Source organism: Meriones unguiculatus, chromosome 3 (genome assembly GCF_030254825.1).
Source record: "Meriones unguiculatus strain TT.TT164.6M chromosome 3, Bangor_MerUng_6.1, whole genome shotgun sequence".
NCBI classification, from domain to species: domain Eukaryota; kingdom Metazoa; phylum Chordata; class Mammalia; order Rodentia; family Muridae; genus Meriones; species Meriones unguiculatus.
This window is the reverse complement of record NC_083351.1, coordinates 5,939,029-5,957,397: the sequence shown is the minus strand read 5'-3', so window position 1 is coordinate 5,957,397 and position 18,369 is coordinate 5,939,029. Positions and strand designations below refer to the sequence as shown.

Below are 18,369 nucleotides of genomic sequence, written 5' to 3'. Positions count from 1 at the left end.
GAAGACCAGGGTTCAGTTCCCAGCACCCACATGGTGGCTCACTCCAGTTCCAGGGGACCAGACACTCTCTTCTTACTCCCACGGACACCAGGCACTCCTGCGGTGCACAGACATACGTTCAAACAAGACACTCATACACACAAAACAAAAACAAACTTTGAAAAAGTAGTAGGCATTTCATGAGAAAAGTCCAGGGACCCCATGACGGTGTCCATTTAAAATCTGCTGACTCTTGAGAACGCTGACATGACACCGGGAGTCCCTAAAAGGTCACTGGAGGCACAACGAAGGACAATGACTCCATTACACCGAGCCGAGATTCAAACCCAACTAACTATAGCCTCAGGAAGAAGCTGGCTGTTGGCTCAACCCGGCACCTGACGGCAAATCCAGCTTCAGAGATGCTCAAACATGAAAACCCATACCTGATAGAAAATCAATGAATTAGAGCAAATTTAAGCAAAGAGAAGGCAGTCACAGCTGAAAGCGCAGATGAAATTTTGGTGGAGAGAGAGCAGCATAGTCCTTAAAAGCCGCTCTCTGCTTACTATTCATTAACTTCCTAAATCCCGAGTGGCCCTTTCCCTATTTTTATCCACCTGCTTCTTGATTTTGGAGAGATTGTGCACCTGGGGGTTGCTACCTGCTGAGTAGAGGAGAGCTTCCTTTATTCCTTCTTTCCAAGCTCCAGGGGTGTGCCTGTGTTTAGCACAGCCCATGGATTTATGGGTTCTGCTCCCAACCTGGTCAGCTATAAAGGACCAGGGCTGTGGCCTGAGCCACATGCATAAGAGAAAGAGGCTCTGCACAGGGCTCAGCAGCTGGGCGGTAGGGTGGGCAGTATGGGGACTTCGTCCAGGAACTGCCAGCTGTCGCCAACTGACTTTTTTCTCCTTTAGGTCAAAGGTTGCAAACTAAAATCCACAGTATTGGAAAGAGGAAGTGCAAGCAGTTTGGCCAACTAGAAGAAAGACCCCTTGAACTTGGTTCCTAACTGTGGGGTTCAGGGTGGCCCATGGCCTTGCCCCACCATCCTGCCTGTCTAAGGATGGAAGGCGGCTGGAAACTGCTCAGCATCTGTGGCCCAGTGACTCCACTGTAGAAATACACTACAAGGGAAAAACGTTCATGATCATAAGTGTTCTGGACGCAGAGAGTAGCTACACAATATTTCAAAAATACTAAACCATGCTGAGTCATGAACTTTAAATGATAAATTTACAGAATGTGAATTTGATCTAAAAAAAAAAAATCAGAAAGCACTACTTAAAATAACAAAAAAACCCAGCCAAAATGCCTTGTTATAGAATTTATACTGCACATTCTGTGATATAAATAGAACTGAACAAAAGTACAGAGCTGTTAAAAATATATCATGCAGATTGTCAATGTGTGGAGATGGAGATGGAGGTTGACTAGGGAAGGATGAAGAGTATCATAGACCGATTAGAGGTTGCCGCATGCTAAGCCAACATCGGTTGGAACAGACATTTTAAGATCATCCCTCTCCTTCTGAACTCAGAGAACATCTCTATTCATCAAGCACACCATGGATGTTATCTAATTTAACGCAGAAAATCACCCAGAGAACACTACTGTGGCTGCTCACATTGCAGACGCTGAACTGCTGAATCGAGGGTCACCTGAGCCGGCGACCGTTCCCCATGCTTCTGTGCTGTGGGAGAGCTGGGTTCCCCATGCTTCTGTGTGTTCCCCATGCTTCTGTGCTGTGGGAGAGCTGGGTTCTCAGAATAGTTTAACAAAACAAAGAGGAAAAAACTAAAAGCCAGCTGCCCTTCCTACTGCCTCCCAGGATCACCAAGTAAGCAAGGTGAGAGCTGAGGAGAGACAATGACTGCTGGCTGGGTCTCTCTCCTCTCCTTCCCCCTCCCTCTCTGTAGCCGCTCCAGCTCAGCCTGCAGACAGCACAGCAGATGGTTTGGAAGGGACACTGCTCTGCTGAGCAAGTGCCCAGCACCTTATGTCACATAGGCGGACGGAAGGCAGGACAGCTGGTGCCACCTGAAACCGTTTGGTCCCTTGGTGAGAGGCACTGGGCAGTCACTCTAGCTCTCAGGGGTGAGCATGCACTATGCTCCTTTCCGCAGAGTCCCCAGAGAGTGGCGTGTCCCCCTCTCCCTCACCCTCCAAACAAAGGTTTCTGTGCAGAGGGAAACTGGGTTGGTAGAGAGTTCTGTGAGTACGAGGCAGTGAAGGAAGCCTTCCTGGGGGCCTGGGCACTGAGAGGATGGGGAATACAATGGCTACAAGTTTAGGTTCTGATCACCCAGAGGCTGGACTCAAACCCCAGAACAGACTACTGAACCTCTGTCATTAAGGACCCGATTGCCCTGTCTGCACAGCCATTTGGAGTTACTGCTTCACTGCAGCAGAAGACCCGGCCAAGGTCACTTTCATAGCCCATGCTGCTGTGCCAGGAGACCCCACTGACGACCCAGGGTGGGGAGAACTCGGGTCAGACACTGCAGGGTCGCTGCTTGCCTGAAGGATGGCTTCTTCCTCCCTCCCCCAGTGTGCCCCCAGCCTCTGCAGCAGCCTCTGCAGCAGGCGCCACGAGCCAAAGCCAAGGGCTGCAGCAGAAGCTGTGGAGGAAGCTGGATGGGGGTGGGAGAGAAAGGGCCAGTGACCTTGCAGTTCAAAAGGCCCTTCCCCACAGCTGCCGCAAAGCAGGCCTAGATAACTGCTCCTCCCCTCCCAGAATGCAGGGTATAGTTCAGTTTCCCCCTCTAGGTAGGAGGAGAGCACTGGTGGGGTAGGGGAGCAATAAACAGGAAACTATTTGGGATCTTAGTCTTTTTGCTTAAAATTCAGACTGGGGGGCTCAGAGTTCAGCCTTGAAAACATTCAGCCCACACTGAGGCCAACAGGAGTGGCACTCATCTAAGCCCACCACCAGCACCCAGATGTTAGCACCTGGGCAGAGCTTGGCTCCTGTCAAGCAGGTGGGAGAGGAGGACTGTGCCTGGAGCTTCTGTAGGCCTCTCCCTAGGCCAAGACTTGCCCTCCCAGCACTCAGGGGTGCTCATTCCAAGGCCAACGTGGCCATGACAGCGGCCTCCTACAGGGCTTGAGGGTCCTGCGGGCTTCAGTAGCACAATTTCCCATTCTTGGCTGCTCTGGGCCTAGACGAGAAAGACCCAAATCCCAGAAGAGCACAGTCCTGCTGGCCAGCTGCAACAAGACAGACACTAGAAGAAGGAAGTGGTAGCTCACGTCTATAATCCCAGTACTTGGGAGCCTGAGGCAGGAGGATTTCTATGAGTTCAAGGCCAGCCTGAACTATGTTGTAAGATGCAGGCCAGCCTAGGCTACACTGTGCGACACTGTCTCAAACAAAACAAAATGAAACAAAACAGTTTTTAAAAGAAAGCAAGCTCAGACTGTGGTCAGTCCTAGAAAACAGCCCCTATCTCCTACAAGGCGTAGGGCCTGGAGACAGGAAGGGAGCCTGCTGCCTGTCCTCCCCCTGAGTGGGAGAGTGCATTGCTGGAGGTGCAGAAGCAGTCAGATCTACCTGCCACAGCAGCCTTGGAGCTACCCCTGCCCATCCGGAGAGCTGCTGCTCAGGCCCGTGCTCTCACTGCTGCAGGCTGGCCTCGGCAGGTCCAGCTGCCCAGGCATCCACCCAGCTTTCTGCCTGTTCCTCTGGCTTCCATTCTGTAACCTTCAAGGGCACCTTCACTGTAGTCTGCCTGGGCCCCTGTCTCCACGGAGACCTTGCAAAGAAGCCACAGAGGGTATGCAATACATGAAGGAGACGGGCAGGGGAGAGGCAGACTGTGGAGGACAGAGGATCACAGCTGACACCACACATGTGGGGATCTTCCCCGGCCCGCAGTGAGCAAAGGGACGAACCCCAGGGAGAAGGAGTGAGAGCCTGTCTCCCGGTTTGGCAGGAACGGACCAAGTCCAGACAGCAGGAACGGACCAAGCCCAGACAGCAGAAAGGGGTGTAGATGCTCTGGGTGCCCACCAGATCCACGCTCTCACTGCCAGATCTGCAGCTCAGCTCTGCAGATGAAGCAAGGACAAGGTCTAGCACACACTCCCCTTGGACAACAGACACCTGAAAGGATTCCAGAGACTTCCTGATACCCATGCAAAGTCATGGGAAGGGGCTGACCCTGTTCTCTGCTGTGGATCGTGGGGGGCAGAGACCACACACCTCCTGACAGAGATGCCTGTCCAGTCCTGGCTGGCCTCATGCCCCTCACTCCTTGCCTGCCTCCCACCGTCTGCCTGTGGCCTCCATACTGGAGCTTCTCACCCCTCTGAGACCTGGCTGGCCTCATGCCCCTCACTCCTTGCCTGCCTCCCACCGTCTGCCTGTGGCCTCCATACTGGAGCTTCTCACCCCGACCTAGCCCAGGCCTCATACCCCTCTGAGACCCTATCACCCGGCCCAGCACTTCTGGCACTAACCGAATTTGCCAAGAGAAAGAGAAGCCAGAGTTAACCAGGGGGAAAGAAAGACAAAGCACAAAGTACAGATGGAGGAGAGAGGAAGGGCAGGCTTCTCCCCACCCTTTGGTCCAGGAGCCTGGAGCTCTCTTCTTTAGCCAGGTCACACTTCGGGGTAGGAAGCGGTGGCCTCTGGGGATTCCCGCAGCTGCAGAAGGTAGGCATGCAGCTGTGTGAGGTGGTGGCACTGTGCAGCGGTGCCAAGCGTGAGCACGGAGCCACAGGGCTGGCCTAGGAGCAGTCTCCTCTACCCCAGCCAAGGACCTTGGACACTGGACCATACCACTTTCTTTAGAGAAGGCTACTGGGGACATAGTAGCAGCTAGCTTTTTAAATTATTATGATATGGTGATGATGATGATGATGACAGAACCAATGTTGCAAACGTAGTGATCTAAATCTGTAATAACTGGGGTCTGGAGGGATGGCTCAGCAGGGAAAAGCACTTACTGCTCTGTAGGAGACCTATATCCAATTCCCAGCACCCACACGGGGACACACAGCTGTCAGGAACTCCAGTCCCTGGGGATCCGGTGCCCTCTGTAGACCTTCCTAAGTACTAGGTGTGCATGCGGTGCACATACACATTCAGGCAACAGGAAAACACATACAACAATGAAATAAATCTAAAAACTAGTTTCAAGTGTAGCACCAGGACCAGAAAGATGACTTGGTGTGTAAGTGTGCTGTCACCAAGCCCGATGACCTGAGTTCTGTAGCCACGTGGCGGGAGAGAACTGACTCTAGAGATTGTCTTCTAACCTCCACAAGATCACAGGACACACGTGTGCACACGTACGTCTAAAAACTGTCTACTAACGTTGCAGAATGCCAGAGCTCAAAGTAACCTTATTCAGCATCACCCATAAAACCAACTCTTGCCAGAGACGCAAAAGGGATACCCTGAAGCTACTAAGCTGGAGGCAGAGACAAACCTAACTCTGTCTCCCAACCCTAGACTGACAGGGTCATGCATACAGTACTTTGTAAAATGGCTGCCCTCCTGCCATCTATAATCACATGAGCAAGATAGCAAGGCCGGCACAGGATCGGAGCAGCCCCACAGAGAGCAACAAAGTCTGTGGCTTCAGGAGAGATCTGCCAGCAGAGGCCTCCCAGAAACAACAAGGGTACTAGAGACCACTCGGAAGGGAGGAGAGCACGGGAGAGCTGCTACCTCCCGGACACTGGCAGCACCCATGCAAGCACAAAGCCTCACAGCCGCAAGAGTCCCGACTGCACTACCATAAAACCCACATTAGCTGGGGGTGGGAGCACACACCTAGAATTCCAATACTAGGAAAATAGAGGCAGGAGGATCAGAAGTTCAAGGTCATCCCTGGCTATGCAGTGATTTTGAACCAGCCTAGGCTATATGATATCTCAAACACACACGTAAAAACATGTCACCCAGTACTGGGTGACCTCCAGTACTGCTCATCAGCTGTTCCAGGTGCCTGTACCAGGTGCACGTCACTGGTCCAAATGCCCCTACGGTATCGATGACAACTTGGGCTTTGCCACCAGGCACCCTGCAGGTTGGCCAGTACAGGGAGCAGCACACAGCAGGAGACCTGGAGGGAGGCTCCATACCAATAGAGATTCCCCCCTCCAAGCTGAGCTGGCCACTGTGCAAAAGCCTGGCTTGCCACTCCAGGCTGCAGGGCCTGGAGTGCCCCCAAATAGCAGGCAGGCAAGGCTGAGGAGCCACGGGGTGCCAGAGCCCTCACGCACCTTCTGCATCCACGGTCTCCTTCAAGATGATTTCCACCCGTTCCACGTGGTGCCGGTTCCAGAGGCCATCCAAGGCCTTGCGGTTCTGATCTCGGAAGGGCAGGATCTGAGCCACGGCCTGTCACGGAGCAAAACAGGTCACCTCAGGTTCTTCTTGGGTAAAGGAAGGGCCCTATCTCTCAAGCTCCAGACCTCTCCACTTAAAGGGGAAATCCCTCTGTGGACAACAGCTCCTAGACCTCACGTCTCACAGCTCACTGGAGGCACTCAAGACTAAGTGCCCTACACGGTTTCCAGCCAAGAAAGAACATGGCTGTAGCTCAATGCAGAGTGTCTGCCTCACATGCTTAAGACCCCAGGTCCAATCTGCAGTACAGAAGAAAAAAAGGAAAGAAAAGAAAGAAAAAAAAATGAATCCTATCTTTTAAGACTATCAACTTTTAATAAGATAATTTATTGACAAAATTGCAACATGAGAAACTTCAAACTGTATGCATTTAATATTATTCCTTTTCATTTCCAGGCCAACAAACCCTTAGGAAGACTGGTCCTGGTCCGGGGACAGCTTGAGACTAAAACATGACAAATGCAAAAAGTTGGAGTTGCCCAGGTGGTCACCTCCCTAGCCAGTATGTGGCTCAGCTCAGCAGTCTGGGTACTAAGGAGAACAGGTACAGCGCACTCTCCGTTGGCAGTGCGAGGGCTTGAGCCGGAGTTCTGAGGCCTGTGCACACCGACTGGCCATTGACCCGGATCTTGCAGATTGTTTCAAGCTCCTGTTTCTTAGGCTTTGCTGAAACACTTGGACTTGGGATCCCACTCCCCTTATTCAGTTCTAAGTTGTTATCAGCCTTTTGCCTCAAGACAGAATTCAAGATGTAAAGGATTTTTTTTTTTTAAAGGCAGATGGGCGGGGGATTTAAAGAGCTAATTCTAATTCCCACAACATTCCCAAATGGAAGCCTGATCCAGACATTAGAGTCCCTGGACCACTTCTGTGGAAAAGGCAGGTCTACATGGGGGACTCAGAATGTATACCCTCACTGGGAAGCCACGACAAGGAAATAGAAACGGGTAGGTCTGCCATTCACGTAACCCTGCTTCTAGCCTCCCCTGTCTTCCCTTGAGAGGACCATGGAGGCTGAGGCGTCCTAACACTCTCTAGCTCCCTTCCGCATTCAGCAGTAAATTCTTGATGACTGCTCTGTGGTGGCCAACATAGCCCAGCCATGCTCCACGCGGCAGCTCACCTGCTTGCCCAGGTAATGGTCTACCCGGTACATCTCTTCTTCCTGGAAAAAGCTTCCAAGTTCTGAAGCCAGCTGCTGGGCTGAGAGGTGGTCATGGCCAAAGGGTTTTTCAAGAACAACCCGCAGCCAGGCACCCGGGTGTGGTCGGCAGCTGCTGTTAATGTTGCGGGCAATGTCTGCATAGGCGAAGGGGGGCACGGAGAAATAGAAGATCCTGCCAGCCTCCCAGAGCCCATCCTGCAGGACCTGGGTCTCGATGTCCTTGTTCAGAGTCTGATAGTCCTCGGCTGTCTTCAGCTGGCGGTAGTGGCTCAGCTGTAGAAACTGGCCCTTGAGTTCATCACATTGGCTGGGTACCAAGTCCTTGGGGCAGGAGAGGGATTCCAAGGCTTTGTCCATGAGCTTCTGGCCTTGCTGCGGGGCCGTGAGGGCAGCCCCATGGAAGCTGAAACTGTGGCCCTTCCCAGCCTCATCCAGGTAGAGCTGAAACAGTCCCTGCCACAGGTACTTCTTAGCTAGGTCCCCAGTTGCTCCCAGCAGGACTATGGACACATGTCCCTTGAATTCCTGCGCCTGTAGGCAGCCCAGAAGGGCCAAGCACATTGCCGCTATGAGCATCTTCCAAATGCCTGTGCCTGGGAAAGACAGATGGAACAAGGAAGGATCAGACACGGGTCTGGAGGTTATGATGTGGAAGTAACATAGCTAGGTCATCAAACATTTCCTGCCTGGCAAGAATCGGCCACACATTCCTTGGGGAAATGTGGTAGTCCCACGGCATTCCCCTCCCTCCCGAACAATCTGGCTTCTGGGCCAGAACTCAGTGTGCAGGGAGCTTGCTCTGTAAACAGGATCATTGCCCGGGGAAAAGTCCTCGGCCAGTTGGTGAAAGCAGACCATTCTGCGGCTAGAGAAATGGCATGAATCAGCAGGGAGGTCCACGGCGCTGAGAGCAGAGCAGCCCACTTCACAACCAGAGCTGGTCACAGTCATGAGCACAGGCTAATGGGCAGCGGGAGAACGCTAGCCAGGACCAGCAGCAGGTACTCTTCCAGCCAATGGCTGGTATGGAAGGGGCGTGCCTACCTTCTCTCAGCCATCATTCCGCTTCTTCCCATGTCTCCTGGACTTCATGCAAAAATCACAACTGATAGTGGCTGCACACACCTAAGACTAGACTGTGGGGGGCAGGCAAGATGGTTCAGTGTATAAACACCCCTGTCCCAACCCAGTGATCTGAGGATAGTCCCTGGGACCCACATGGTAGAAGGAGAGAATCAACTCCTGCAAGCTGTCCTCTGACCTCCACCATGTTTGTGCACGTGCACATGCGCACACACACACACAGGTGAATGTAACAGAAAAGGAATAGACTCTGGAGCTGGGATGTGCTCAGCGGTACACTGTTCAGTATGCTGGGTCCCATCCCCAACACAGGAAGGAAAAAAAAAGTCATGTGGTGGCACACAACAGTAATCCTAGTACCTGAGAGGCTAAAGCGGGAGGATTGCCGCAAGTTCAAGGCCAGCCTGGGAACATAAGGACTACATAGCAAGCCCATGTCTCAGAAAACAACAGGGTCAAGAGCACTGGCTGCTCTCACAGAGGACCAGGGTTCTGTTCCCAGCATCCACATGGTAGCTCATAAACACCTCTAACTTCAGTTCCGGAGGATCTGATGCCCTCTTCTGGCCTCCAAGAGCACGAGGCATGCCTACGGCAAAATACAGACATACAAAAAATACTCATAAAATAAAAGTAAGTTAATCCTTTTAAAACAACAACAAACAAGTCTGGGGTGGTGGTACATGCCTTTGATACCCAAAGTCAGGAGGCAGAGGCAGGTGGATCTCCGAGTTTGAGGCTTGCCTGTTCTACACAGTGAGAGCCAGAGAAAGCCAGAGCAAGCCAGAGAGAATCCCTATCTGAAACCCTCTCCTCTGAAACAACAACAAACAAAAGACTGTGCAGCCAGTGCCTGAGTGTGAATCCCAGCTCAACTCCTTAAAAACCTAACAATTATTTAACCTGCCTACACCCACTTTCCTCTAAAATTTGTCCTGCAGTGATGCCTCAGTCCAGTCTTGTTACAAAAATAAAGTGACTTCATTTTACATGATGCTTAGGGCAGTACCTGATGCCTTTTAGCCACTGCTTACGGAATAGCTGATGGTATCGAGCGAATATAATAGTCCCATCTACCAGTCATAAAACCAAACGCTCTCAGTCTGATCTTACTGGATCCGGACCAGAGCCCTCAAGACCCACACAGGATGGTTCAACCTTTTGCACAGGTTGAGGTGCTGTGGAATGAAGCTTCCATAGTGACAGAGTGACAAGCTGAGTCCTTGCAAATGCCTTACTGGCCTTCCCTGGACAAACATGCCTTCCCAGCTGGGCCTTTTTTTTTTTTTTTTTTTTTTTTTGGCCTGACTTAAGGCAGTTGGCATATCCGAGAGGTAAGAGGCCTGGATAGAGTCACAAGAGCACCTGAGTATTTTGTGTCAGTCTCCTGTTCTGGTCAAAGTCATAGGGCCAGGTGCTGCGTTTACATCACCATAGCCCTCCAGGTCTCCATGGAAGCTGGGCTTTGGGAAAAGGCAGAAGGAAGCAGAGAGGGAGGAGCCATAGCTATGGGAACTAAACAGTGAAAACAGAGGTAGAAAGGAGAGGGGGCAACTACAAAACCTGGATAAGCACCTTTCATAAGTCAGACAGCATAAACAGGAAAATATGTCCATACAGATGGGAAACTGGGGTTCAGAGATATCACCAAACATGCAAAAGACCCCAGAGCTGGCCAGCCTACCGGTACCATTCAGTTGGGATTAAACTTGCCTCTGACTGTTGCTGTTGTTGTTATTGTATGAAACAGGCTCTTTCTCTGTAGCCCAGGCTGGCCTCACACTCATAGCAATCCTCCAGCCTCAGCCTCTGAAGTGCTGGGTTGCAGGCGTGAGCCATGTACCTGCTTTTACCTGGTCCTAGTCCTCCTTCCTCATCTCTCCGGGGACCCACCCCAAGATGGCTCTAGTAAGACAGACGTCCAATAGTTTGTGCCGCATCTACAAGACACGTCAGGTCCATTCAAAGGACTGAGAGGCCCCCAGCCTTCCTTCCCGGTCCTCCCAGCATCTCTGCTCATTCTCAAACACACAGATGGACTACCGGGACTTCCATTTTCCTCTGCCTCCCGATTCCTGTCCTTGGCACCTGAGCCTTTCTTTCTCAGCTGGCAGCAGCCTCTGCCCCAGGGGAAGGAGAAGCTGCAAGGTCAGTGCAGGAAAAACCAGAAGCCCAGAGAACAGCCTGGAGAAGGAGGCGGCGCCAGCTGGCAAGCGGCATCCCAAACTCCTGATCCGGTCCTGAGAGCCAGGGCTCGGAATGTGCCGGGACAGAGGGGAGCTAGGGAGCCTCACAGGGCCTGTCAGGTGGGGGAGCCCAAGGCCACCTCTCTGAGGACGAGGAGGATGAATGGCACCTGGCCCACACTGCCTTCTGGCCCTCAACCTAACACTGTTTCCCTCTGATGGCATGTGTGTTCTGGACCTAGTGCCCAAGTGGACCAGTCCTCTCTTACATTCCCAGAATTCCGAAAGCAGGCACTATTGGGTAATTCACTGAGCTGTTTACAGTGTGACTGCTAAGCACCTGAGCAGCTACTCTTCCTGGAATCGGCATGGGAGGTACATGTGTTACTTGTTCTATGATCCTGTTTGTTAACAGCGCAGCTCAAACTGTACCGTGTGTCGGAGTTTCCTGTGGAACTGTTTAAAGTGCAGATTCTGCTGGAGAAGATGAAGGGAGAGGCCTAAGGAGCTGATGGCGGGGTCCAAGGAGCATACTTTGAGAAGCAAGGCTCCAGAACACTGAGCACAGAGGGCTTCAGTGCATACACACCTGGGGCTGGAGAGACGGCTCAGTGGCTGCAAGGGCTGGCCTTCCCACAGCTAGAGCCCCAGCACCCACAGGGCAGTTCACAACTGTTTGTAACCCCAATCTCAGGGGCCTCCACAGACACCAGGAACACACATGGTGCACGCTAAACACCCCTACATGCAAAAGAAAACAACAACCAACACCTGCTCTCCTAGTCCCATTACCCAGGTCAGCGCAATCCTGCTTGAGCAAGTTTTAGATGCTTTAGCTCAACATCTCCTTATCATAAACGGCTTCCCTGGAGCCAGCATGAACTGGGTGATGCAGCCATCCTCACTGCACTGACATGATTTTCCTAGGACAGCTGAGGAGACTGGAAGGATGAATGAATTATGAAGTCATAAAGTCCAACTTACCACACTAACTTCAGGTCCCAAGCACTGGGCTCAACACTCCCTCTAGCTACAGGACCCTGGAAACTACTTAATCCATCTGAGTCCTGACTTCATCTACAAAACATGGTTGAAGCCAGGCATGGTTTCACACCTGTGATCCCAGCACTTGGGAGGTTGAGGTGGAAGGGTCAAAAAACTCAAGGCAAGCTTGGAATACAAATGGAGGTCAGGCTGGACAATGTAGAGAGACCCTGGTCTAAGAGTGAGACAAGGGCTGAGGAGGGAAGGGTTGCTAAGATTAACAGAGATGACATATGTGACCCAAACCAAAGTAAACAAGACAAAAATCAACACAACCAGGCATGACAGCACATGCCTGTGATCCCCGCAGTCAGAAGGCTAAGATGGGGGAATTGCTGAAAGTTCAAGCCCATCCTAGGATACATAGTAAGACTCCCAAATCAAAAAACAAACAAGAAAATACAATCTGTCTCTGCCTCCTTTCCTCCTCTCTCTCTCTCCCTCCTCTCTTCCCCCTCCCCCCCTTTCTCTCATTTGCCCCCCCAAGGTGGATGACACAGTTCAGTGGGTAAATGCACTTGTTACCAAGAAGCATAATAGAACTGACACGGTAGAAGGAGAGAACTTCCTCCCTGAATGTGCTCTTTGACCTCCGTATGCATGTCTTGACAAGTGAATGGGTGTGCACGCATGTAACACACTAAATAAAATTAATAAAAAATCTAAAAGAATGAATGCGGGACAAATGTTAACTAAGTAGACTACTTAAATAATCCAGGTCTGGTGATGTACCCTGTGAGCCAGTTCCTGGGGGGCGAAGTCAGGGAGGCCAGAATTCAAGCCAGCCTGCAATACAAGCAGTTTGAGAGTCTGTCTCAGAAAAAGGAAGGAAGGAAGGAAGGAAGAAAGGAAGGAAGGAAGGAAGGAAGGAAGGAAGGAAGCAAGCTTACTAACAAACCAACCTCAGGATCTTTGGAAGAACAGCCAGTGCTCTTAACCACTGAGCCATTTCTCTAGCCCCCACTTTTTTTTTTTTTCTGCCGTATATGCTCCTGATATTGCTGAATCTCAGAGGGGCATCTATAACACAGATATTGGCAAAGATCATAAATCAACTTCCCCAGCCCCCGCCCCAGCCCCCGCCCCCGCCTCCTACACAGCAGCTGTTCAACACTGACCAGCCAGTTGCTACCCATGTAGCCAAGCCTGGATTTTCAGTTTGGACTTTCCCACCTTGATTTCAGAGTTAGTCAATGGACCCAAACTCTGATCCTCTGGTTCCTTAGTTGAATGCAGACTAGGCCAAACAACCAAATCCAATTGAATTTACCCTGAATCTAACGTCTTCCCTCCCCTCCCCTCCCCACCCCTTCCTTCCGTTCTCCTCCTCTCCCCTCTTCAGGTTTGTTTCTTTGTTTTTGGAAGAGGGCATCTCTGTGTAGCACAGGCTAGCCTCATCCTGCTACCTTCCAGCACCACCTAGCAGTGTGATTGCAGGCATGTCCCACCACACCTCTCACCTCGCTTCAAACGCAGTTTCCACAAGTCCCAGGAAACATGACCAAGTTCCGACCATAAACCTCAGAGGTATCCGGTCTGTTGGCAAATACCAGTGCCCACTTCAAATTATATATGGGGACCGCTGCAGGCGCCTGCCACCAAGCCTGATGTCCCAAGTTCAGGCCACAGAAACCACAGGGTGGAAGGAGAGATCCAACTCCCGTTCCTGCCCTTTGACCTCCACTTGAGAGCACACACGAGCACACACAAACACTATAAAAGAGAGACTTGGAGTTCAGTACTTCCCACCAGCTCTGTCTATTCTGTTGTCACCTTTGTCATCATCTACAGACAGAGGCCCTTTCTCTCTCCTCTGTCTTCCTCCGGCTCCTGCAGAGCTGAGTCTAGGGGGTGGAGGTGGGGGAGCAGAGTGACCCTTTCAGTCGTGGTAGGGTCATGCTATCTCTCTGCTCACAGGTCTGTCTGAAGGGTTGACACACTCGAACTTCTCACCATCATTTCTCTGACCTCCTGGCTCAGGGCCTTGTACTGGACTCTTCTCTCTGTCTGACCTAGTTTCCCCTTCAGGTGCCCACATGGTGCATTACCTCACTTCAGCAGGACCACTTGCTCAGTCAGGCCTTCTCAGACAATGCCATAAAATACTCAAACTGCCACCTCCACCTCACGCCTCCTCCCCCCTTCCCACTCTATTCCTCTCTGTAGTCCTTCTTTCCTCCTTCCTTCAAGTCTTCCTTTCTTCCATCCAGGTTGTATCCTAGGCTGCCCTCAAGCTTGCTATGTAGCTGAGGGTGACCTTGAATTTCACTGAACTTATTTTATGTGTGGATGTTTTGTATGATTTTGTGCCACATGCATACCTGGTGCCTGCAGGGCCCAGGAGAGGGCTTCAGGTACCCTGGAACGGGCATTATACAGTTGAGTGTTGCCATGTGAGTGCTGGGAATCGAACCCAGGTCCTCCGCAAGAGCAGCCAGTACTCGTAACTGCTGAGCCATCTCTGCAGACCCATGAATTCTGCTCTTACCCCCCCCCCCCGTCCCCTGAGGCCTAGGATGACAGGTATGTGCCACCATGTTTAGGCCTAAGCAGCGCTGGGTGTTCTGTGCACGCCAGGCAAGCACTCCACCAGCGGAGCTACCGCCAGCCCTCTGTCTGACACTTCCCCAACAGTGCGCGAGAACTACGCTTAGCTTGCTCACTGCCCGCCACTGGTCTCCCAGAAGTCAAGTCCAACCTGGACAGGGAGAGGTTGGTCCACTCCACTGCAGGTCTCCTGCATCCACAGCAGGGCCAGGCACTCAGCAAGCTAAGTATGTATCAGCTAACAGCCAAATAAATCCCATTCACACAGGATCATCGCAGCCTGGTGGACAAGATGCCCAGGACTGACGGAAACCATCGGCTGCAAGGGTCACGCCGAGCACCGCAACACTGCAACCCGCCAGGAACTGCTTCTTGCTTCTAACTACACTATTAGCACTGTGGGCTATTTTTGGTGTGTATGCCATTTGCCAAATGCTAGGCTTAGAGGATGACAAGCAGCAGACCCTCTTTTGCCTGCCACAACTCTGTGAGGTATGAACTGTCATCAGCCATTTATGTAGCAGTGAGTTGAGACACAGGAAGGTCAACTACCTTGCTGAAGGGCAGACAACGCAGGTGGCAGGACTTAGGGCTAACCTCCAATGCCTCTTAAACTACGTGGCTAAGAGCTGGGGAGATGGCTCAGTGGTTAAGAGCCTGGCTGTTCTTGCGGAGGATGCAGGTTCAGTTCCCAGCACCCACATGGTGACTTACAACTCTCTCTAACCCCTGTCCTGGGGGATCCAGTGCCCTCTTCTGGCCTCTGCAGGCACTGTCCACATGTATGTATGGTGCTCATACATACATGCAAATAAATAGAAATAAAAATAAATAAATCTTAATTTTAAAAAAAGGCCAAGAAAGAAAATGTGTGGTTATATCCCCCAAATGACAAAACGGTAGACACCAGCCTGGCTTACACATTGCTGGTCTTCCTGACAGCGGCTGCTCACGTAAGCCAGCTCTGGGCACTGCTCTGGCCTGCCAAGTCACCCGAACACTAACGGTCTCTCCATGGTCTCTGCTACCAAGCCCCATGTCCATGTGTGTAACAGTGATTCACACGCCCTCCTTCTGATATTCGGAGGGCATGGAGTCAATGCCCTAGTATAACCGGAAAGGCCCTGTGAGCCAAGGCTTTAAGTATACGATGTGGGATTCAACTTGATGCCTCTCAACAGCTGGGTGACCTGAGACGGCAATGTCTTTGTTCCTCAGCCACAGAACAGAAGAGCAAGTCCACTTACAGGCACATACAAGGAAAATCCATGTAAGGCACTTTGCACAATGCTTGGCAGGCCGTGGGCACTCAGGAAATGCTTCTACCACTGAGCGCTGGCACTACGAAGGCACTTCCCACAATGCCTCGAAACCGATGAACCATCTCGCTACAGAAGAACTACATGTCATGGATCATGAGAGCTCAGCTGGTCCAACTGACCGCACTAATGGAAGAGGCACAGTGCTGGGATGGCCCCTTCTTGGGCCCTGAGAATTCTACCATCTGACCAGAAGACTAGAGTGTGACAGCCAGGGGTTGTACATCTATAACCCCAGAACTCAGGACGCCGAGGTAGAACTGAGAGCCTGAGACCAGGCCGGGAACTAAACCAAGACTTTGTCTCAAAGCTCAAAGCAGGGCTGGAGAGATGACTCCGTGATTAAGGGTGCCTGCTGCTCCTGCAGAGGACCTGAGTTCCCTTCCGAGCACGTACGTGGCAGCTCACAGCCATCTGTAACTCCAGTCCTTGCCTGGCCTCCTCGGGTTCTAGGCACACATGTGGGGTACAAAGAGACATGCGGAGATAAACACCCAACCACACACACACAATGAATAAATGAAATCAACACAAAGGGAGGGGGAGGACCAGAGCGTTTGCTCAGCAGTCAACCATGCTTGCTGTCCCTGAAAACCTAGGTTCAGTTCCCTGCACTAACAATGCAGCTGACTGTAACTCCAGCTCTGTGGGACCCAGCTCCCTCTTCAGTTCTCAACAGGCAAGTGCACACACACACACACACAAAGTAAGTGGGGCTGGAGAGATGGCTCAATGGTTAAGAGCACATGCTGCTCTTACAGAGGACCCAGGTTTGATTCCCCACTTCTTCATGGCAGCAACTCTGGTTCTAGGAGATCCCATACCTTCTTCTAGCCTTGGTGAACACACGTGCTATACTTACACACATGCAAAATACTCATACCCACAAAAAAGTCAAATCTTTTAAAAATTATAAATTAGTTTTAAAGAAATACAAGCTGTGGCTGTAGCTTAAAGGTCTGGTGCTTACGGAACATGTATGTTGTCCTAGGTGAAAAAAAGTAACAAGAGTAGAAAGAGTAAAGCTGTAAATGTATAACCCTAAACCCATGGCTCAATTCTAGGTTGTTTTCCCTGGCTGTAAAATGGGGGTAAACAACCTCATTTTAATGGCTGGCCAGAAGAAACCAGATCAGGGAACAAAAAATACTTTGTGAGGACATTGTGTAAGAGCTCTCCTGACTTACAACCCAGGACAGCTGCTCTCAGGCACATTGGGAGGACTGGGCCACAGGTGACTATAGCAATTTTTGTAATTTTCCTTTATGGTTTGGTTTGGTTTTGAGACAAGAGTGTGGCTAGGTAGCCCAGGCTGATGTGGCTCGCTGCCTCTGTTTCAGAAATGCTGAAATAATGGGTGGGCCCTACCAGCCCATCTTGTCTTTCCCCTTAAACGGTCCCTGAGCTAGCCAAACCAGCCAACAGTAATTTGCTGCTTTCTGCTAAACAGTCTTGTATTTCAAAAGAAAAAAAAAAATGGTTAAATCCAAAACTTCCGAAGACGAGCTGTGCTTAAGGTAAACAGCAGTTTTTAAGGTAGAGTCTCACTGTGTGACTAGCATTGAACTCTCAATGTAGAACATGCTGGCTTCAACCTCACAGAGATCTTCCTGCCTCTGCCCTCCTCCCTCCAAGTACTGGGATTAAAGTGTGCACCACTATGCCCCTCTTAACCAGGCACTTTTCTGTGATGTGTTCCCCAAATAAAGATTAGCTTCAGCGACTCAAAGATTCGAGCAAACTGTGCATCATTACTTCAGAGACCACAGGGGTCCTAGTTTTCCAACCGGTTACCTTTCAAGGGACACGGTGGAGGGAGTGGGCTGGCTACTGTATTAGCCGGATGGAATTTCAGTTCTTCTGGCTAAGAGGTCAAGGCTGGGAGGGCCGACTTTCAGAGGCCCCGTGCCTCTGGGAAAGAATATGCTGGGTCGGTATGCAGGAAATGCTCGTGCGATAGCAACTGCCAAAGCTTAAGCACTGGGAAAGCACCGGCTAGCACATTCCAGGAAGCCCAGGGACAAGGGCGCGCTGGGACCCCAGGGCTGCCCGGAAAGGGGCCTAGCCGCCTCCTACTGGCCCGCCACCTAACTGCACCGCATCCCCAGGCCCTGCAGGGGTGGAGTAGGGTGACGACGCCTTTATTCCGCGGAAGGAGGAGCATGCGGAAGGAGGATCAGGAGGATCGGTGACTCCGGCGAGCACCGTGGGCCCCGAGCCACCCCCGTGGCCGCTGGCTGGCGTGTCGTCGGATGCAAGAAGTGCGCAGCCCTGAGCAAGCGAGGGGTGGGGGTTGTGCAGCTTACTTCACCTCGCTCCTCCGGGAAGTGGCCGGGGCTGGCTTAGCGCGACGCGTGGCTGGCGCGGGGGGCGGGGACCTGCGACCCCCTGCCCGCGCCTCGTCTTCCGCAGGTGCGCGCTTCACACGGGGCCGCGCCTCGGCGCTCTCCGGGCGCGCGGCGAGAGCCGAGGGCGCAAGGCCAAGTTCAGCCCGGGATGCCGAAGAAGGTCAGGGCGCGCAGCGTCAGAGCCCAGCGGGCAGGCCTCAGGCCACCGCGGCCCCGCGCCGCGCTCACCCCGGCGCCAGGAGCGCGCACTGTGGGGCCTGGAGCGAAGCGCGCGCAGGGAGGGCGGAGCCTGGGACCTGGGCACGCCCCCTAGCTCGCCGGCGCGACAGAGGAG

At 52.0% G+C, this 18,369-nt stretch overlaps 1 protein-coding gene across 10 annotated transcripts in view; it reads right to left on the bottom strand.

Moving 5' to 3' along the window:
• The window catches only part of H6pd (hexose-6-phosphate dehydrogenase/glucose 1-dehydrogenase), a 28,449-nt gene extending 10,311 nt beyond the window's left edge, over positions 1-18,138 (bottom strand). The window contains exons 1-5 of one of the 10 annotated variants that reach the window (XM_060379029.1): positions 17,999-18,130; positions 17,482-17,598; positions 8,952-9,180; positions 7,467-8,101; positions 6,217-6,334 (exon numbers count right to left, since the gene is read on the bottom strand). In XM_060379029.1, coding sequence (XP_060235012.1) covers positions 6,217-6,334; positions 7,467-8,101; positions 8,952-9,027 — 829 coding nt within the window. In that variant the 5' untranslated portion in view covers positions 9,028-9,180; positions 17,482-17,598; positions 17,999-18,130. Of the gene's footprint in view, positions 1-6,216; positions 6,335-7,466; positions 8,102-8,552; positions 8,923-8,951; positions 9,181-13,281; positions 13,947-17,481; positions 17,599-17,993 lie in introns of those variants that run through there. The other 9 variants (XM_060379028.1, XM_060379026.1, XM_060379033.1 and 6 more) reach the window with 9 other exon arrangements.
• Positions 18,139-18,369: the final 231 nt, after the last annotated feature.